The sequence below is a fragment of the Arctopsyche grandis genome, chromosome 5 (genome assembly GCF_051622035.1).
Source record: "Arctopsyche grandis isolate Sample6627 chromosome 5, ASM5162203v2, whole genome shotgun sequence".
Lineage (NCBI taxonomy): Eukaryota > Metazoa > Arthropoda > Insecta > Trichoptera > Hydropsychidae > Arctopsyche > Arctopsyche grandis.
In genome coordinates, this window is record NC_135359.1 from 699,682 (window position 1) to 719,824 (window position 20,143).

Consider the following 20,143-nt stretch of genomic DNA (forward strand, 5'->3'; position numbering starts at 1 on the left):
TTAATTAATACTAAACACACATATGAAATTGAGTATTGAAAAATTCAGTATCAAAATGCATATTTTGCGACATAATTTTAAAATATTATCAAATTTTCAAACATTGACCATTTTATCCATACATATTTCAGTTGGGTCTACGTGACGAGCCAGAATGTTAAATTACAGAAAACACAAATATCGGAAGGCAAAGATCTTAAGTCGAAAGATACAAAAAAAAGGGTGCATGGTAAACGGTACATACTCGCGTATATACTCACTTAATTTGCGCGAGCAGGGTACAACAGGAACAAGAGGAACAGGCTTTTCCTCCCGTATTCTGCGCGCGCACATTAATACGGGAGGAAAAGCCTGTTCCTCTTGTTCCTGTTGTATCCTGCTCGCGCAAATTAAGTGAGTATGTACCGTTTACCATGTACCCTTTTTTTTTGATCTTTCGATTTCCGATCTTTGCCTTCCGATATTTGCGTTTTCGGGCGTTTCACATTCGGGCCCGTAAGGTAAACCCATATATGATGTATGTATGTATATAAAAAAATATGTTATTTTCTGACATTTGATATTTATTGAATGATTTAGGAGAGGAAAAAAATCCAAATAAATTAAGAAGAGAAGAATGGAGGTATCACTCCCAATCGGCTTAAAATTTTGAAAAATTATAACATTCTGGCTCGTCACGGAGACCGATTTCAGTGATATGTACAGTGAGAAATGCTATAATACGAAAAATGGTTCAGAGACGATATACATATGACTTTTCTTATAGATCTTTGCCAGTGAATACGAATCTTGTAATAAAAAATGTTGATTGGCTCGAGATTCGGAGATATATGTGTTTTTTAAATCGCGCGATTTTTCGATATCTTGGTGTTGTTCGGTTGATGTCTCATAATCTGTCAATTTGTCGTTCAAAATGAATATTGTAATCTATAGTCGTGTATTTTATCTTTTATTTGTAGTACTTTTCAGCTTTCAAATCTCTCTAAGTAGTCGTCCAGTTCAAGTCAAAAGTACGTATTTTGACTTGGGATTTTTTCCCACTGTTAATACTATTTTATATTGAGTATTATCTATTGAAACATGTTTATTGGGATAGTGTTCTGGCCAAACATGTTTCAATAGAAAATACTCGATATAAAATAGTATTAACAGTGGGAAAAAATCCCAAGTGAAAATACGTACTTTTGATTTCTACCGATTTCTGTTTCAGTTCCGATTCCGATTAATTATTATTCTATTCATATTGTAACTTTATTTTAAATCATGTACCAATCCGAAAGCACCCGTTCAACAGGCATACAACTAGTATTATATATCTAGCTTAGCTATAGTGACGCCCTGGAGTATATCTGCAATGTCACTATAGCATAACTGTAATAAATAAATAAATACCAATATGATTATATTATCTACTGTAGCTAAGGGTATTAGGCTATTCAACTAAATTGCTATCGACACGGATTTATACAATCTAAGATAAGTTGTTTTAATTGCAGATTTTGGCCATTACTAATTTTTAATTTGCTCATTGGTTCACTCTGTACTACCACTGTGCTATATTTTATATTATAAATATAACAAATTAGTGTTTTTGTAATATAACTCGGTATTTGTAATATAAACCGCTTAAACATGCCCAATCTAATAGTAAACATTTTATTAAATTTATTTGAATAGTCATTTGTTCGATGACGTCACGGATTACCACGAACCAACAAAAGTTACAAAGTCTCTTTCGAAATTATATATTAGAGATGAATAGATATTATGTATGTAGAGGCCAAAAGCCTACACCCCCACTAAAAAAAATAAAGTGAAAAACCAAGCTTTGCTGTTATTGAGCTCACGTGAAAAAAATTCACGTCATAAATTTCACTAGGCAATACTTTGCGAACGCACTCCAAAATGCAGAAACCCTTTTCACCGGTCGGTAGCTGCAGCCCTCGGGGTTGGTGGCGTCACTTCTTTTCGCATCGTTCAATTTGGCACTTCCATCCACCTCTACAAACACTTATCGTTTTTCCACAGCTGTCAAACAGTCGCGCAATAATCGCACAGAATGAAAACGTGTCTCGGACAGAAAATAACCCCCTCACCACCCACTTCCAATCCTCCAGTAATTGTTGTCGATCCTTTGTGTCGACTGTCAGGTGACCACCAATTACTCACCATCGGCATTTCGTCCTCGTAGGGGAGTCCCGGAAATACCTCGAATCTTATATCTACCACATACGTACATAGCACACATTCTCATTGACGTGTCACGAACACTCGCAATTGTGCTTCTAAATAAATTGTCGCGAAATGTTGTTCGCTCTTGAAATTCCTTTGTGTTTGAGATTGTATCCGAAGCAAACTTTCAATTGAGTGGAAAACGGCTTAGCCAGCGGACAATCTAATGGTCGAGTGATACCGAGGGACACGTTGCCAAATTATTCGACAATCAAGGCCCCATTCAGTGGCGAACGATCGATCGAGTGCAAATCAAATACGAACTATTGTGTGGGATGATTAATTCATTTATCGACATTTAATTGGATTGCCTCATTCCAATCCATGAAAAACAATCCCAAATTGTCTATTATATATTCAAGTGTCTTTGAATTGTGTTTTAACCCTTTGAATGCTGACCAACGCCAATAGGCGTTTTGCAAACAAGTCCATGAGCCTCAAATACGCCAATTGACGTTGTTTTTAAAAAATAAACAAGAACACTACCCGCTAAGCCTTTTCAGGTAGCAGTGAAAAAAAATGCATTGAACATGGATCGTGTAATCCGTGTCAATGTTTATAAAGAATGGTTTACACTTCAATTCCTGAATTTATAAGCGTAGCAGAATTTCTTGATGGAAATCCCTAACTGCAGAGTATTTCAGATTGTGGCATTTAGATTGTGAGCATTAAATTTTAACAACAATGAAGAAGATGGAACTAGTTTTGGAAAAATACATTCATTAATAGACTTCTTTTGTTTATTTTATATTGTTGCAAGATATATTAGAGAGTCTAAACACACCTTTACAAAACTCAAAATCCTCGGCTTTAGTTATCTAGGGTAGTGATATAGGTTTGTTTGGATTAGCTACAATTTTTATAGCTACTTCTTATTGGATTTCTAAATAATTCTAGTTGAAATGCTGCCAAAATTTTAAGTATAGCGGACTCTCAAAGGGTTATATATATATAAGACGTCAGCACTCAAAGGGTTATATATAATATTATATAATAATTTTGTTGGTCATTAAAAGAGTCAAGAACAAAATTTTTAATCACGTTGCTGGACTCTGTGAAACTAATAAGACAGACAAATGGTTAAAGACTAGTCATTGGTCATATTGACTGTAAGTATGTCATTATCCTTGTTTGTTGTTTGGTTAGAGTTTCAAAACAATAGTGTATTTTAGGTAGGAAGATTATCTTATTATATTATTGTAAAAAATTATCATACCCAGAATGAAATTTAAAAAGTAAGCTTATACATACATACATATATTGAATTGCTTTATATTATATTCCGAATATTTTCACGCTTCAGTACAATGACATACGTTTTTGCGTTCGAAATTCGGTGCTCACATACCGGAAAAGGTTCTACTTTGTTCGCTCTCAGCGCGCGGAAAAATCCTTTCCCTTTTATTTTTGTCAACAAAACCTTTCTGTCCTTCGGGATTTAAAAGATTTCGGTCACCTCGACTTATCTGCGTCCTACATACATTTAAGGGCGAGGTGTTCCGACTTTTTAACGGGCACATATCTGATGAAATATACTCAGATGGTATCCGGGACCCGGAATTCGCAACGGATGACCCTTTTTCCTTGTCGCTTTTTCGCCCGTCTACCGCGAAAATGAAAGGAAAATGCGATTAGTCCGTGAAAATGCACGGGAGAGATGAAAAGCTTTTTGCGCCGCGCCCCTTTTGTGCTGCACCGGAAGCGCATCGCTCGTCACGCTGCAACAATGGCGATACACCTGCACTCTGTTTGATTTATAAATATCGCAACGGCCGCCGGTGGAATAATTCACTTTTGAATTTTTAAAACGAGTGGCCGCTCGATTGCACCAAAAAAATCAACTTAATCGGATTGGGTGGGCGGCAATTGGCTGTGATTTATTCACGGTTGTAAAATGCAGAACTTTTCAAAGATCTACTCCAATTCGAACTGCCACTATGAGTTACTTGTTTTTATATTATCTATCTCCATATGTAGTATATGTATATGTATATTATTATTTTTATTTTATTTTACATAGATACGTACCAGGAAGCCTAACAGGTAGACTCCAATGCGCCTTCCTAGACAATTAATTACAAACATTGCAGCATTTTTATTATAAAAATCGCTGTATTTCGTGAGACTGAGGAACACGAAATTAACAATTAATTAATTAATTAATCCATAGAGACATCTATGGATTTAGACTTGTACATAATTATTTAAATATTCTACATAAATCAAATTCAGATATTTGTGACAGCGGATAGGATGATTTTTGCTAATTTGATGGAGGAATCGTTTCAACAATTAAATCATATAATTTGGCAAACTTTGATAAGAAACGACCAACTTGGAGTCACAAATATCCAAGTCTGACCAGCAGTATTAAAGATTAGCACGGGATCAAATCCGGTAACCTCTCGGTGCTAAACATATACGCAACCACAGAGCCATACTGCGATACGTTCATTTATAACAAGGCTTTTTTTAGCTTTATGTAATATTTTTTGATTTTTAAATGCTTTTTATTATTACGAAATTATGTTCACAATACATCTTATATATATTTTAATAGCTACTGATCTACTGATAATTTTCTATTTTCAATTTAATTTAATTTAATAGTAATCATAGTATTATATTATTCTAATGTTAATCTACAGCATAATAGGAAAAAGAGCTCAAAAACCTATTTACAATCCTAAATTTATGTAATATGAAATATTGTAATCGTTAGAAATTTTGACTGATTTGTATCCTGTTCATGTTTTTAATTTTTAAGTTTGTACAAACTAGTATCTATGTACATATATACGTACATCTAAGATTTAGTTCTCGACCGCAAAATAATGCATGTATAAATGATTAGGTTGGCATAATTGGGTCGAGTGTATGTTTAAGTTGGTATGCCTAAATTAAACGACAGTTCAATGGTAATACCTAAATAATAGGTAATACCTACAATGGTAATACCTAAATTAAACGACAGTTCATTTCAGCACATCGATAAATAAACATGACTTAAAGCGCTAAAAGAGTCTCACTGACGACCTTGTTTCGTGTCCCGTTGCGATTTGAATCGTACTTACATACATACATATGCGTATGTCCATATTCGTGTATTTTTTGTTCATTTAAATTAGTGAATATTCACTATGGATTGGATTCATATTATCGAATAATGCTGTAATTAGTTGCATGAATAGTTTATTTAATAATTTAAACACGGAAAAATATTTTCAATTTTGATAGAAATATTCAAAAAAAATTCAATAGTTTATTAACTTAAAAAATATCAATGTAGAATTTGTAGTTTTTGATTATATGCTCCTCAATTGTGTTTTTCATTATATTTCCTAGTTTGCCTTTCTTTCGATTTCTTTCAATATTAATTTATATGACACTGGAAAATGACTATTTTGCATGATATTCCCAAAAAATCTAATGATAGAATATAGAAGTAATTTTTGTCGAAAACTAGCATGTACATATATGAAATTTAGCAAAGCCCATGCATAGAGACTTAAGTCAGTTTTTATGTGAAGAAACTATAGGAAAGAAACTATATCTATATTAAAATAGTTATAAGATGGATTTTTGAACGTCAGTTTTTATGTGAAGAAACCATAGGAAAGAAACTATATATATATTAAAATAGATATAAGATGTATTGTGAACGTTATTTTGTAATTATAAAAAGCATTTAAAAATCAAAAAAAATATATTCGCCACTTTCGTGACAAAAATTTTCGTCCGCGCGATCGCAATGTGCGAAATAATCCATTTACCAACGGATACATACCCTAAAAACCCTCAAAAATGTTTCCACGTACCACCACTGGCTATATTATATGTATAAAATGAAAAAAAAATGAATTTTTTGTCGTTAGGGTTGTACCAATACGGTTAGGAGTGTGCATTTCGGTTTTGTCCAAAATCGCGTTATTTGCTCAGACTAATGGAAACTAAATTGTATTTGCTGAAAGCGGTGGCAATGAGTGTTTTTGTAAGGGCGTCGTCGTCGTTCGGAAAATCTCTCGTGCCGTTTCCGATTTTCCTCGCAAATATGTTTTGCGTCGAAGGTACATCCACACCACTAGAGAGTCTACGTATGTGGAGAAGTTTTTTTGAAAAGTGTCGCCCGGTTTCAATAACGGACACAAAACCCACTCGCTCTGCAGAAAAGCTTTGACATGTCGATTTCAGCTTTTCCAAACGGCGAATTTTCCGCTGCACCTACTCCTACTTACGTACCTTCCCCGCGTTCTATTTATCTTCCTTACAAGTGCCTCCCCCCTTTTCAGTGATTTTCCCCTATCGAATCAGTCAAAGAATATCATAACATAAAAAAAATCTAACCATTCAAACGATATTTTTATTCGTTTCAGATGTAAAAGCTTCCAGAATACAAAGAGAGGTGAAATTTGCCGCATTCCAGGTAGTTCTGTTTCACCTGCAGGTTCGGGTCCTACTCCTGTGCGTATTCAGCACGCTTTGCCTGACACCTTCAGGCAATTTATACTGTACGTGTACACGGGAAAGGTTTGGAACTTGGGTCGACTCTAAAAATATTTACGAATTACAAAAAAATAATGGTTCAAGTCTAAAAACATGTTTAATCATTCAAGCTTTTGCTGCAAGATTCTGGAGTGTTTGAAATGATGACATTGGCAGCTGATTTGGGTGTTGAAGAGTTGAGATCTGCTTGCGAAGATCACGTCACGTCCACTTTGTCGGTGGCTAGTGCTTGTACCTTCCTCGCTGCTGCCATGGACATTCAAGAAAGACCTTCAGGTATTTATCGTGAACGTTTTTAAACATTATTTTATTTTTAAAAATTCAATATCACAGAGACTTGACAGATAGCCATAAATTGTCAATGTGGTAATAACACAAATATAAGTAAACATAAATCAAGAATAACAAAAATCATAAAAAAATAAAAATATGTATAATAAAAAACAAATAAAGAAGATTGAAAATTATATCGTGCTATGTAGGATGTGTTCGACCAACTCAACATAACTGGCATTGAAGAGGTCCAAGTAATGTGCCAGTAAGTTAAGGAGTCGAACAGCTCTCGAGAGGGGGGAGTCCATGAGCACGTTTGTTTTAGCTCTAATCGCAAAACCCTATGATTTTCCGGGGCCCAAAATTTTAGTTTCTCCAGGAAAACGGGATTGTAAATCTCTCCTCTATGTAATTTTACTAAATGTTTCCCAATAAATAAATCGCTTCTCTTTGTCAGGGAGTTGAAAGACAAAAATTCAAAGACAAAGGCACTAGGGAACAGATATGGATAAAATCTAAATGTCTTCAGATATATTATATATTTGTTTTGAATTCATATTTGCAGTTATTCGACATTTAGTGCGGCATCTTCGCTAGCGTTAGCTTTAAACATGTATGTACATAAATGGTGTTCTTGTGGGCATCCACACGTTTGAGTGCCCCTTTACACATTCGGAGTAGAGTGTGCTTTTGACTGAATTCGGATTTGTCGAGTGAAATCATTGAAGACACTATGCATTGTTTAAAATCAATGGAAACCCATATATTGCGTTTAATGCAAAACAAAAACTATTTCAAAATAGAACGTTGATTTTTCTTCGATATACAAATTTGATTTCCTTCTCCGATCACCTTCTTACGTAATTTTACGCTCTGTACTCTACGCTCGAAAGCAAGATATGTGTTGTGTTTCTACGATAATGAAATGGATGGACTTATTTGTATATAGAGAAATGTTATAATAATAGAAGTGCCTTTACGAATAAATAAATTGTGTCAATAATACGCCGTACGTCTCCACAATTCCGCTACAACGCACGGAATATAATCAGGGTCATCACATATTCACTACAGAAATTAAAGTTTTATTTTGAAATAGATTTATTTACAATGTGAGTATGTGGTGGTGCTGGGCTTTGGTGGCCAATGCGTTTCTTTTCTCAGTTGGCGAATTGTTTTTATCCACTTTTTTGAATTTGTATCTCCTTGGGACCTTTTAAATTAGCGTGTAATGTATAGTTTCAAAAAACATATGTATAATATAAAATGAACGATGTTTATATTAATAAAACTTAAATAATTGGTTATTAATATAATTTAGAATTCGGTGCCACCAAGAGAAATGTGTTTATATTTATTTAAAAATAATTTTATATCGCCCGCGTTCACCATGACACTTTTAAAAACTGTCAGATGTTAATTGAATAATGTGTTACTTAAATTATCGATTTTCTTTTAAAAATGTATCCCATGTTGTTTATTGTGTGTTTTTGAATACATTGTGCAATTTTTAACGATGCACTTGCCCATCTTGCGAGTAATATAAATAAATAGAGAAGTTTTTATCAGACATACGTCGAGCACCAAGCATCAAATACGACTGACGCCAAAATTATTTGTAAAGGTCTGTGGACATTCCTCACTTGACAACTATATGACGCCTAAAGACACTTCTATTATTATAACATTTCTCTGGTCGAACCGATCTAGCATGAGACTCACGTAAAATGTCCGCGATGGCCAATTACATTTCGTTTCAGTTCCGCATTGTATTTTGGTCAAGAAATACAACATTCTTCGTGCGTATAATGGTCGGTAGAATTTGACTTTTATTACTTTATCTATGTACGTAGTAACAATAGATGAAGTTTTGTGATCATACGAAAATTCGAACTAGAGATTTTGACTGATTCGAACTCAAAATCGATTACTGATTAATGATCTAGAAAAAATGCGTCTGTGTGACTGTCTGTGGATTTTGTGGGATTTTTTGAACATCGTTAGTCCTATCAAACTGAAACTAAGTATTGGTTACTGAAATTCTTATCGACACGACTTAATTTTTTTTTCAAATTTTTAAGTTGACCGGAAATGGTACCTCCCCTTATAGGTATCCTCTTTTTTGTAAGTTTTTGAATTCAATTATCTCCCAAACCGTTGACTGAATCGGACTGAATTTTTTTTACATGTAATAAAAATAATAATTTTTATAACCTTATATTTTTTAAATATTTTTATCTGAACTGGAAGTAGTACTTTTACTCTAGAGAATCGAGGTTTTTTATGTTTTCCTCAGAAACCTTTTGGTTTATTGAACTTAAATTTCATATCTAAAAGTTTAAGCTTAATGCCAAAATATTTATAAAATTTGGCAAGCATCCGTCAACCGGAAGTGGTAGTTTACTCTCATTCGATTTTTCTTCCACTCGTTTTTTCGACCCCTTTAATATCTGTGCTCTTCACGAAAAAATTCAAGTATAATTCTTGTATCAATGAATATTTTTTAATTGTATGTACTCATAAAACAATTTTTATATCAATCAAAGTGCCAGGGCGGCTCAAAAAGAAGTACCAGGGCGGTGACCTGCTCCGACCTGGCCCGACCACACCACTGGATATAATATTGTTGCGTAGGGGTGGGTGGAGGATCCAAGTAAAAGGCCAAAGTCGTTTCACAGCATTTATTGGTGATTAAGGAGATACACACACTGGCAGTGCTCCGTCCAAAATGTATTGATATCGCCTAAGTACCGCCTTATAACGGATCGGTCGCTCAGGGCATCTTTGACGTCCGGTTACTTCCCCATTGTTTAGTCACGTACTCGGATGTGTAGTCCCAAGTTTTGGCGTTGTCAGTCCTAAGAACTCCACGGGAATGCGACCGAGTGCCACTATCGCCGCTAAGTGCATTCATTGTTTGGCCGACTTGCACTTAAGCCTGGAGATAATCCTCGAAACGAATTATAACGGTCACACTGTCTCTGGGATCCGATTGCACTTACTCGGCGGTATACGTAACAATATATAAAAACGCGCATGATGTTCTGTGATCGAGATTTTGGCGACTTGCGCAAGATGTAATAAGAATAGAGGGGCCCTTACGAATAAATAATTGTTGTCAATTTTACGCGGTACGTCTCTATAAATATGCTACATCGCACCGAATACAATCGGATCAATTTACTTATAATAATGTATCCCATGTTGTTTATTGTGTGCTTTTGAATGTATTGTGCAATTTTTACCTATGCTTGTCCATCTTGCGAGTAATATAAACAAACAGAGAAGTTTTTATCGGACATACGTCGAGCTCCAAGCGTCAAATACGACTGATGCTAAAATTATTTAGATTTGTCCGTGGACAGAATGTCACTTGACAACAAAAGAACACTTAACCCTTTGGCTGCTACGAGGTTTTTCAATGTCCAAGCGAAAAATGCTAACATTTGTAATTATTTTGAAAAAAAAAATATAATATTTTTTTTTACATACTTACTTCGCCGAACGCTCGTAATTTTTATAATACTTTATATACATTTTTAAGAAGCAGTTGTGGACTCGTGCTCTCTCTTTCTGTCTTGCTTTTACATGCGTGCGTGCGAAAGAGATACCTACATATATACACTAAATAAGTTTTGACGATTTTTTTCCAACGCTTTATTTTTTTCAATAAACTATTTTTAGACATCGATGTATCCTTACAACATGCGATATATTCGAAACAGGTAGCGGTCTTTCTCTCTTTCTTTCTTGGTTTTAATTGTGTACGTGTGAGCGAGACACACAAGGATGCGAAGTTTCTAATAATCAAATAATTTTTCAACATGTATCATAAACATTTTGTATGCATTTCAGTTGCATTTGATTGATTGCACGAATTCGTGACGTCTCGTGACCTATATAATTGAAAGCGGATTTCTATTGTTTTTTGCCATTTATTTTAACTCTGCAAAATGATATCGGACAGTGAAAGTGATGAAAGCGAAATAATAGCTCCTCGCCGAGGAACTCGACAAATCAGCAGCTCTACTGATTCGGAAAATGAATTTATCGACAATAATCAATTCCCAAGTAATAACTCCTTATATGACATTGACAACGAACCCGAAATTTACTTTGATGATGAACCCGAAATCGAAGAGCTTTTATTTAAAAAATTGATAAATATTTATAAAGCTTGATTGAAAAATAAATATAAATACGTATATAAAAAAAATGTTTCGTGCCACTGATGCGCTGGTGGCTCAAAGAAAGTATTGAAATACGACAATTAATGACGACAACAACGATCGTCGTAGCAATCTTCGCCGATTTCAAAACAACGATTTATCGTTGTTGTAGCAGTCAAAGGGTTAAAGCCACTTCTATTAATATTACATTTCTCTGGGGGTTCGGTACAATGGGGTAATAAGAAAAGATGCGGAACGGGTAGGACGGGTAGGTCATCAACTTTTACTTGGCTGGGTTCACGTGGAGAACGAAACCAACAATCGCGACCCTTTTCAAGCTATAATTGAAATTAAAAACGTGAAAAAGGCCAAATCGAAAGCGACAGACAATGGTCGAAAATAGTGCCGTTACGGCCTGCTCGCACCGGCATTATTGGCATTTGGCGGGTGTCGGCGTCCGCTGTCGTCGGCCGTGTTTGAGGTTATCTCGCCAATTCGTCGCGGAAATCAGCCAAGATGTCGTACAAAGGGCCGGCGAAGGTGCAGAAGGTGATGGTGCAGCCCATCAACCTGATCTTCCGCTACCTGCAGAACAGGTCGCGCGTGCAGGTGTGGCTGTACGAGAACGTGCAGCTGCGCATCGAAGGCCACATCGTCGGCTTCGACGAGTACATGAACCTGGTGCTGGACGAGGCCGAGGAGTTCAACACCAAGAGCGGCGCCCGCAAACACCTCGGCCGCATCATGATGAAGGGAGACAACATCACGCTCATCCAGAACGTCAACCCTCTGGCCGCTCCTCTCACATAACCTCTTCCTCCCCTCTCCCCTCTCCCCCACACCCATCTTCCCCGTTCCGAGTTCACGTACTATCGAGCCGTAGCGATTGTGTCTCGTCTCATTCACCTACCGAATTCCTACTATTTGCTAATGTTTCATTATGAACACAAAACTGCTCTAAATCTGTATTGAATGTGATACTTCAAAGGTGTTGATTCGTTTCATATAGGCATATTTCCCCGATTACATCTCAGTACATATGATCAGTTAGATGTGAATTCTCTAACATGTGTCTTCCTGGCGGAATATTTCATTTTCACAAAAGTACCGTTGTCTTATTTCCGTACCGAGGTGTGATTGAGCCGTTTTAAAATGTTTATGCCGATTGATAATAACAACAATGTAATGTTGAAACAAGTTATTCGACTTCACAATGATCGTTACATATTGAAATCTTATGCCGAATCACAAGTAAAGGCATTTTTAATAAATCGCTACGGACTCACGGTGAAAGTGATATTCTCATTACAATAAAATATTGTAATAATATAAGTTTTGTATGTAATTATCATTAAGCATTTTAAATAAATTTTATTTTATAAGAAAAACGTTTTTTTTTTGCCCTTCCCGAATATTGGAAATGTTTATTTTATAATAAACCTTTTCACAGTAAATCTGTAATCTAATATATAATTTCGAAAGACTTTGTATGTATGTAAGTTTTGGTTCGTAGAATCTGTGACGTTATCGAAACAATTTTATTTCCTATGATATCGATTCCGTTTTCAGTTCTGGTTCTGCATTCCTTTTTCAGTTTCAGTTTTGGATCCTGATTCCATTTTCAGTTCTAGATCCAGATTCCTTTTTCAATTTCGCTTCAGGATTTCTTTTTCAGTTCTAATTCTGGATTCTTGTTTCAGTTTCATATCCTGATTCTTTTTTCAGTTCCGAATCAGGATTCTTTTTTCAGTTCCAAATCAGGATTCTTTTTTCAGTTCTGGATCCGAATTCCTGTTTCAGTTTCAGATTCAAATAAATTTAATAAAAAAACGTGAATGTTTACTATTAAATTAGCCACATTTAAGCGGTTTACATTACAAATACCGAGCGAAGCCGGGTAAAACCACCAGTAATTCATAAAAAAGAATAGTAATATTTATACCTTTCTATAGCTTTTATTAAATTTTGAATTACTACATTAAAATGAATACAAAATCTACAGTTTTCAATTTAAAACAACAAAATTAAGTTAACTCAACCGTACCTTCCTATAAAATGAATTTTTATTCAACGCTGAAATAATACAAAATTTTTATTATAGGTTGTAAAAGTGCTGCATCTCTAATGGAAAAATGCATATCATACATTGGCGAAAATGCATCGGAATGCATCAAAACGAACGCATTCTTAAACTTACCCAAAGACGCGTTGATAAAACTCATCTCTTCCGACTACGTCAGTAAATTACATTATTGAAACATTTTATGATATTTTCAAATTATTAATAGAATCGATCGTTTCATCTAGTTGTGTCTGGAGGAGGAAGACGTTTGGAGATGTGCTTTGAGCTGGGCGAAGCATCAAGCCGGAGTGACACAGCCGACGGCTCACTGGGCCGAAGAGGAACGTGCTAGAGTTTGCCAGCATCTCACACCGCTAATGCAACACGTACGACTGTTACTGATCGGTAATGTGTAGGATGTGTGGAATCTTGCGATTCCGACGGGTTCAATCTAATAATTGTTTGGAAATGAGTTTAGATAGTCAAGTGTTCGCGGAGGAAGTGGAACCAACTGGAGCTGTTGCTATGGAAGTGTCGTTGGAACGGTATAGACGAGCGGCTCTTCGAGGAGCCGGAGGCGGCGGTGGAGGAGTTGGTGGTGGTGGAGGAGGTGGGGCGTTGGGCAACTCTGCTGGACCTCGTGTGCGTAATCATCACCCCGATTTTGATAAGCGTCTTCAACCGAGGTGAGGATTCGTTTTCATGAACACTAATGGAATGGTTGCCGGATTAAATTATTTTAAAAATTAATGATTATATTTCAGGCTATCGTTGAATCTCTTCCCTGGATCAGTAATTTTGCAACAGGATAGAAGTCATTTACAGAATATACTCAATAACTGGTATGTATATTAAACAAAAACAAAAATTCGGATGTGATCAACCCATGATTTTATCTATGTATTTGAGGAATATACGAAGGTCACAAGACAAAATTCGATAATTAAACATACATACACGTTCACACATACCGGTTATAAGAACATTTTCGATACATATTAAGCGCAAATGTAGGGAAACATACACAAGACAAAAGTTCTATGTACTTCCGGTTGTCGGATTTTGTTCGAATTTTTTTTTATTACTTAAAATCACTGAATATTATTCACATTAAATATCAAGAAAATAAAAATAATTTAAAAGGTCAAAATTAAATAATGAAATTTTGTTTTACAAAAAAATACTACTTCCGGTTTACGAATTCTGATCAAAACTTTACCAACTCTGAGTTAGTACATAAAAATACAAATATAAATTTTTAGCTTGATTCGTGTTGGGGTGTAGAAGAAATCGTGGTCTTGACTTTTCTAAGTTAAAAAAATGCCACTTCCGGTTTATTAAATTTAGTGATTTTTTTTTTATTTTCATCATATTGATACAAGAATTATACTGGAATTTTTTTGTGAAGAGCACACATGTTTAAGGGGTCGAAAAAATAGTGGAAGAATAATCGAACAAAGTAAACTGCCACTTCCGGTTGACGGATGCTTACCAAATTTTATACATAGCTTGGTATTAAGCTTAAACTTCTAGATATGAAATTTCAGTTCAATAAACCAAAATTTTTCTGAGAAAAACATAAAAACCTCGATTCTCTAGAGTAAAAGTACTACTTCCGGCTTAGGAAAAACTATTGGGATTTATAATTTATAATTTCTTTACATGGAAAAAATTTCAGTTTCATTTGATTAGCAGTTTGGGAGATATTTTAATTCAAAAACTTAAAAAAAAAAAGACACCTACACCTAAGGGGAGGTACCATTTCCGGTCAACTTAAAAATTTGAAAAAAATACTTCGATAAGAATTTCACTAACCAATAATAAGTTTCAGTTCGATATGACGAACGGTGTTCAAAAATTCCCCAAAATACACAGACACACATTTTTTCTAGATCATGAAACAGAGCAGTGATCGATTCCGAGTTCGAATCCATCAAAACCTCAAGTTCAAATTTTCGCATGATCACAAAACTTCATCTATTGTTACTTCGTACATAGATAAAGTAAAAAAACAATGAGCAAGAATGCTTTGAATTTCGCTAACTAATTAATTTAGTCCGCTGAAATTAAAAGATGTTTTTGTCTTGAGATTGAGACTCGAATATTACTTACTTTTTTTATAAACATATATTTTATAAAAATTTAGGTATGGATCTCCGAAACAAACTTGGCGTCTGGTCTTCCGTGCTTCTTCTCATGCATTTTCAGCAGCAGCATTTCATGCTCACTGCGACGGAGTAGCACCATCGATGATCCTCGTCAATGTAAAATACAAAACATGCTTTCCAAAAAATCATTTGAATTCTATACAACTTATACATATAAATAATAATAACTATCCATTACATCTTCAGGGAAGTAGAGGAGAAATATGCGGAGGATTCAGCGACGTGGCCTGGCATAAAACGAGTCACATCGGAGGCTACATATCGTCTGAGAAAGCCTTCCTGTTCTCATTGCACGGCGGCACAGACGCCCCTGCCAAATACAATATAGTCAAAAAACCATACGCCATATGTTATCACGCCGAGTAAGTCCTAAACAATGAGCACTATCGTTGAATTTCACTCGTGTATATTTACTTTCTGTTCTGGTTTCCAGTTGTGGGCCAATTTTTGGAGCCGGTGCCGATCTGCTAATATCGCACAATTGCAACTCGAACATCGATAGCTATTCGAATTTGCCTCACTCTTACGACGGAGAAAGTGCGAGCTCGGCTAGTTTGATGGGCGATTACAATTTTACCGTAATCAATTACGAAGTGTACACTATTGATACGCCCGGCCACAACGTAAACAAGATCAAGCATGAACGATATCCGTAATTGATGCCGATTATTATTTGTATATATTATGTATTTAACGTTCTGCAGTATTGTTTTTCAATATATAATATTAAATCCAAACTTTTTTAAAAATTAATGTTTAGTATGCAAGCCTACTTCTAATACCATAATGTTAAAATTAATATTTTAGTATTTCTATTACCTACATGTGATCGAAAAATATTTTATCTTGTCGGGTCATTTTTTTATTATTGAATAAACTCGTCGCCAAACTTTAATTCATGTTTTTATGTAGTACTACTAAGAAAAGTATAATATATGTGTGTTGCTACTTTAGTATGCGATCTACCTTTAAATCGCAGTCGACTATTTTTTTTTATTTCTATCGTAGCAACGACCTATTTATTATAATTTTTGTTTTTTCCTGCTGCCCCATAATGTTGTCGAAGCATTTCTATCAAAATATCGTCAGCAGCGAAGAAAACACCGACCCTAACAACCTAATCTTAAATGAATAGGGCCAACCCTAACTTAACCTAACCTAATCTGACCTTAACCGTTTGCCCGCGGCCGTCTTCTATGGAAGCTTTGCGCGACAAGTCTGTAGCGCGGCTGTCTTCCATAGAATTTCTGAACTTTGCACGGAATTTTGAGCCTTATATGCGCCTATTTCAACTGTTTTAAGGTTCAAAATTGGTTGAATATATTACTGAGAGTTGAATGCCATCTATTCAATTTGCTTAAAATGAATATATACCAGTCAAAATAAGTTTTTTGTGGAACCATACGGAAACCTCGTTTATGTGACGTCACGTCTGTTGAACAATGGCGACGATACGTCTCAATTGTATGAAGAATGGTTATTTGACAATTAAGCCTAAACTACGAGATATATTATGTATTTTATTGTTTAAAATAATACTTTATGTGTTAATTAACATATCTGTTTACTTAAGTAAATATTAAAATCTGTATTTAAGGTCGAAAACTCGATTGCCAAATTCGCGAAAAAGGTGCCGCGTACAGGGCTTGTTCGCTATATTTATTGCCGCGGGCAAAGGGTTAAATAGGTGTTGGCTGCTAAGATATGTTTTTTTTTTTACTTTTATTTCATCAATATTTTCACAAAAAAAAACATATCTTAGCAGCCAACACCTATTTATTTAAGGGTCAGGTTAAGTTAGGGTTGGCCCCATTCATTTAAGATTAGGTTGTTAGGGTCGGTATTATTCAGTCTCACTGTCACACGTGTGAACTGATACAGTGAGACCGCATATTAAAGTAAAAACGTGCAGGTAGATCGCATACTAAAGTGCCCGTACACAAAGTGTACATAGTATATAAATTTAAAAGCTATTACATAAAAAGATACAAAAGACATTTATTTGTTAAATTTAAGATACAATGTTCCATTGACCAGGTCATCTGAATTACATTATTACATATAAATAAACAATATCTTAAAAACAATTGTCAAAACAGAGATATTATTAAGTATTAATCATTGTCATTGCACAATAAAGAAGCCAAAGTGTGTTTTCACATGTTTCTTTCACTATAGCTCTATGTGACGAGAACTCTAGAATATTTCATGCAAAGGATTCATAAAGAATTTGAAGAACCACATACATTCTGAAGAAATTTGATTACATGTAACGAGAAATAACATTTTTTGACTCGTAGACAATCATATGTATATTAAATCATACTTCTGAGCAAATAATTTTAAGCACATCACATCTGAGCTTGCTTTCTTCAATCTTCAATATTCATCCCTCATGTCTCTTTTTTTTAAGAGCCTGATTTTAAACCAATATCAAATTTGTACGATTTTCCTAATGTGAGATTTTATATAATTATATAAAAAAAATTAATAAAATCGTACTCATTTCACAGAGTTAAACAAAAACCTACATATTTATCTTGAATGAAAAACAGATGTCCAATAAAAGGTGTTTCACTATATGTTTTAAATTGTTTTAAATAATCAAGTACATACTCGTATATGCGACGAACAATTCTGCAGTATGGAATGTTTTATGTTTTACCATGCCAGAGAATGGTATATCATGCGTGCAGCGAAACTACTATTTCTAGTAAATATTTTCAAAAACAAATATTATGTTTAGTGTTGTTTTTCTTCACTGTGACGTTTAATATGTTTGATGAGATAACTTTTTTGAAGAAATGATTTTAAGCAAATGTTACATTTGTGGGGTTTTTCTCCAATGTGACATACCAAATGTTTCACAAGCAGATATTTTGTGGAAAAAGATCTGAAACAAGCATCACATCTGTATGGTTTTTCTCCAGTGTGAGTTTTCATGTGGCCAACAAGATGACATTTTTGAGCGAATGATCTAAAACAAATATCACATTGGTGTGATTTTTCTCCAGTGTGAGATTTCATGTGTAGAACAAGATTCCTTTTACGAGCACATGATTTGAAACAAAAATTACATTTATACGGCTTTTCCCCAGTATGAGATCTTTCATGTCTCACAAGATCATAGTTTTGAGCAAATGATTTGAAACAAACATTACATTTGTGTGCCTTTTCCCCAGTGTGAGATTTCATGTGTACAACGAGATGACTTTTTAGCGAAAATGATTTAAAACAAATATCACATTTATATGGTTTTTCCCCAGTATGAGATCGTTCATGTCTCAAGAGTAAAGATTTTTTAGCAAACGATTTGAAACAGGCGTTACATTTGTGTGGGTTAGCCCCGGTGTGATATTTCATGTGCGCGTCAAGATAACGTTTTTGAGCAAATGATTTGAAACAAACATCACATCTGTATGGTTTTTCTCCAGTTTGAGTTTTCATGTGGCCAAGAATATGACAGCTTTGCACAAATGAACCAAAACAAACATCACATTTGTTTGATTTTTCCTCAGTGTGTGATTTCAAATGTGTAACAAGATTACCTTTTAAGGAAAATGACTTAAAACAAATATCACATTTATAGGGCTTTTCCCCAGTGTGCGACATTTTATGTCTCAGAAGGTCATAGCTTTGAACATATGATTTGAAACAAATATCACATTTGTGTGGTTTGTCCCCAGTGTGAGATTTGATGTGTACAACAAGGCTACTTTTTCGAGTAAACGATTTTGAGCAAATATCACATTTGTATGGTTTATCCCCAGTGTGAGATTTTACGTGTACAGCAAGACTACTTTTTTGAGTAAATAATTTTAAGCAAATATTACATTCGTATGGTTTTACCCTAGAGCGGGATTCTATGTGATTAGAAATATTTTGAATATTATTTTGATGGACCAATCCAGATTGTGCAGGATGTGGAGTTTCAGTATCATGAACCATTTCTGCTGAGTAACCACACAAAATAACCTTTCCTTTGCGTTTCTGTAAAATAAGACAAACGTAATACAATATTTTTACAGTAGAGTTTGAGTTCACTTATAGGAGTAAATTTACATTTTCAATCAAACGGATATATTGCTCAGAACCGCTTCGTCTGAAAGTCTTCGATTCACGTTCATTTTTCTCGTCGTTAACGACGGAACCGTACGCATTTGATGGAGAATTCATACCCATCTCATCTTTCCATGTCAAATCTTCAAGTAAAACTTCTTCTGTCTTGATTTTCGCACGTTCAACTAACCTCAGCTTCGCTATTTCGTTACTTTGAATACAAACGTTTCGAAAAGTGTAAAATAATTCGAGATTTTTGACACACGATAAGCATATCGTATCTGGCAAAGTGTCACCTTTCTCAACCTGCAAATGAGAATGATAACAATAAATAGTAACGAATTTTGATAGCAATAGGTTAAGAATACCCGTGACGGACCGGCATCTGACAGCACTTCCGAATGCGTTGAATCAGTGGATGAGGATCGTCATGGATGGAAACGGAAGACTCGGATGGAGCAGAGCACAGACAAAGTCTGCACTCCATGGTGTTGAATATTAGTCCAAGTGACAACTGACCCGAGACGTCAAGACTTCAACTTGTTTTTTGTTGACGTTTCCTCAACACCAGTAGCAAAATGGGTGATAATTGCGAAAGAGCTAATTTACTGATAAGTAGATAAATAGAAATACCACTTACACAAAAACCATGTGAAATGCAAAGGAGGTATGTAAAA

At 34.9% G+C, this 20,143-nt stretch overlaps 3 protein-coding genes and 1 long non-coding RNA gene across 7 annotated transcripts in view; 2 read left to right on the plus strand and 2 right to left on the minus strand.

Annotated features, from left to right (window-relative positions):
- Window positions 1-16,301, plus strand: part of LOC143912224 (uncharacterized) — a 33,856-nt gene extending 17,555 nt beyond the window's left edge. The window contains exons 2-11 of one of the 2 annotated variants that reach the window (XM_077431487.1): window positions 6,606-6,759; window positions 6,846-7,011; window positions 13,279-13,412; window positions 13,485-13,644; window positions 13,718-13,807; window positions 13,886-13,925; window positions 14,004-14,081; window positions 15,386-15,503; window positions 15,594-15,769; window positions 15,841-16,301. In XM_077431487.1, the coding sequence (XP_077287613.1) occupies window positions 6,606-6,759; window positions 6,846-7,011; window positions 13,279-13,412; window positions 13,485-13,644; window positions 13,718-13,807; window positions 13,886-13,925; window positions 14,004-14,081; window positions 15,386-15,503; window positions 15,594-15,769; window positions 15,841-16,063 (1,339 nt within the window). In that variant the 3' untranslated portion in view covers window positions 16,064-16,301. Of the gene's footprint in view, window positions 1-6,605; window positions 6,760-6,845; window positions 7,012-13,278; window positions 13,413-13,484; window positions 13,645-13,717; window positions 13,926-14,003; window positions 14,082-15,385; window positions 15,504-15,593; window positions 15,770-15,840 lie in introns of both variants that reach the window. The other variant, XM_077431486.1, reaches the window with a different exon arrangement.
- On the plus strand, window positions 11,610-13,148 carry SmE (Small ribonucleoprotein particle protein SmE). Its single transcript, XM_077431489.1, has one exon. The coding sequence runs from the start codon at window positions 11,694-11,696 to the stop codon at window positions 11,985-11,987; it is 294 nt and encodes a 97-aa protein (XP_077287615.1). The 5' UTR covers window positions 11,610-11,693; the 3' UTR covers window positions 11,988-13,148.
- On the minus strand, window positions 14,110-16,048 carry LOC143912226 (uncharacterized). The gene is made up of 4 exons (XR_013260613.1): window positions 15,822-16,048; window positions 15,586-15,717; window positions 15,284-15,520; window positions 14,110-14,959 (listed from the first exon to the last, which is right to left on the minus strand). It is a non-coding gene; the product is annotated as an uncharacterized LOC143912226 (long non-coding RNA).
- A 1,085-nt stretch (window positions 16,302-17,386) lies between the features above and the next one.
- Window positions 17,387-20,035, minus strand: LOC143912227 (uncharacterized). Of its 3 annotated transcripts, none has more exons than XM_077431491.1 (4): window positions 19,846-20,035; window positions 19,470-19,772; window positions 19,257-19,397; window positions 17,387-18,384 (listed from the first exon to the last, which is right to left on the minus strand). In XM_077431491.1, the coding sequence occupies exons 1-4, from the start codon at window positions 19,951-19,953 to the stop codon at window positions 18,313-18,315; spliced, it is 624 nt and encodes a 207-aa protein (XP_077287617.1). In that variant the 5' UTR covers window positions 19,954-20,035; the 3' UTR covers window positions 17,387-18,312. The 3 variants fall into 3 exon arrangements, with proteins under 3 accessions (XP_077287617.1, XP_077287618.1, XP_077287616.1); XM_077431492.1 differs by having other exon boundaries at window positions 19,241-19,397; XM_077431490.1 differs by having other exon boundaries at window positions 17,387-19,397.
- Window positions 20,036-20,143: the final 108 nt, after the last annotated feature.

What these genes read in the sequence shown, in the direction of transcription:
- LOC143912227 (XM_077431490.1), bottom strand. Translation starts at nt 19,953, where the DNA reads ATGGAGTGCAGACTTTGTCTGTGCTCTGCTCCATCCGAGTCTTCCGTT. An exon ending in GGAAGTGCTGTCAGATGCCG is followed by an intron (nt 19,773 to 19,845) that starts GTCCGTCACGGG and finishes TCTCATTTGCAG; the next exon opens with GTTGAGAAAGGTGACACTTT. An exon ending in ATATCCGTTTGATTGAAAAT is followed by an intron (nt 19,398 to 19,469) that starts GTAAATTTACTC and finishes CTTATTTTACAG; the next exon opens with AAACGCAAAGGAAAGGTTAT.
- SmE (XM_077431489.1), top strand. Translation starts at nt 11,694, where the DNA reads ATGTCGTACAAAGGGCCGGCGAAGGTGCAGAAGGTGATGGTGCAGCCC.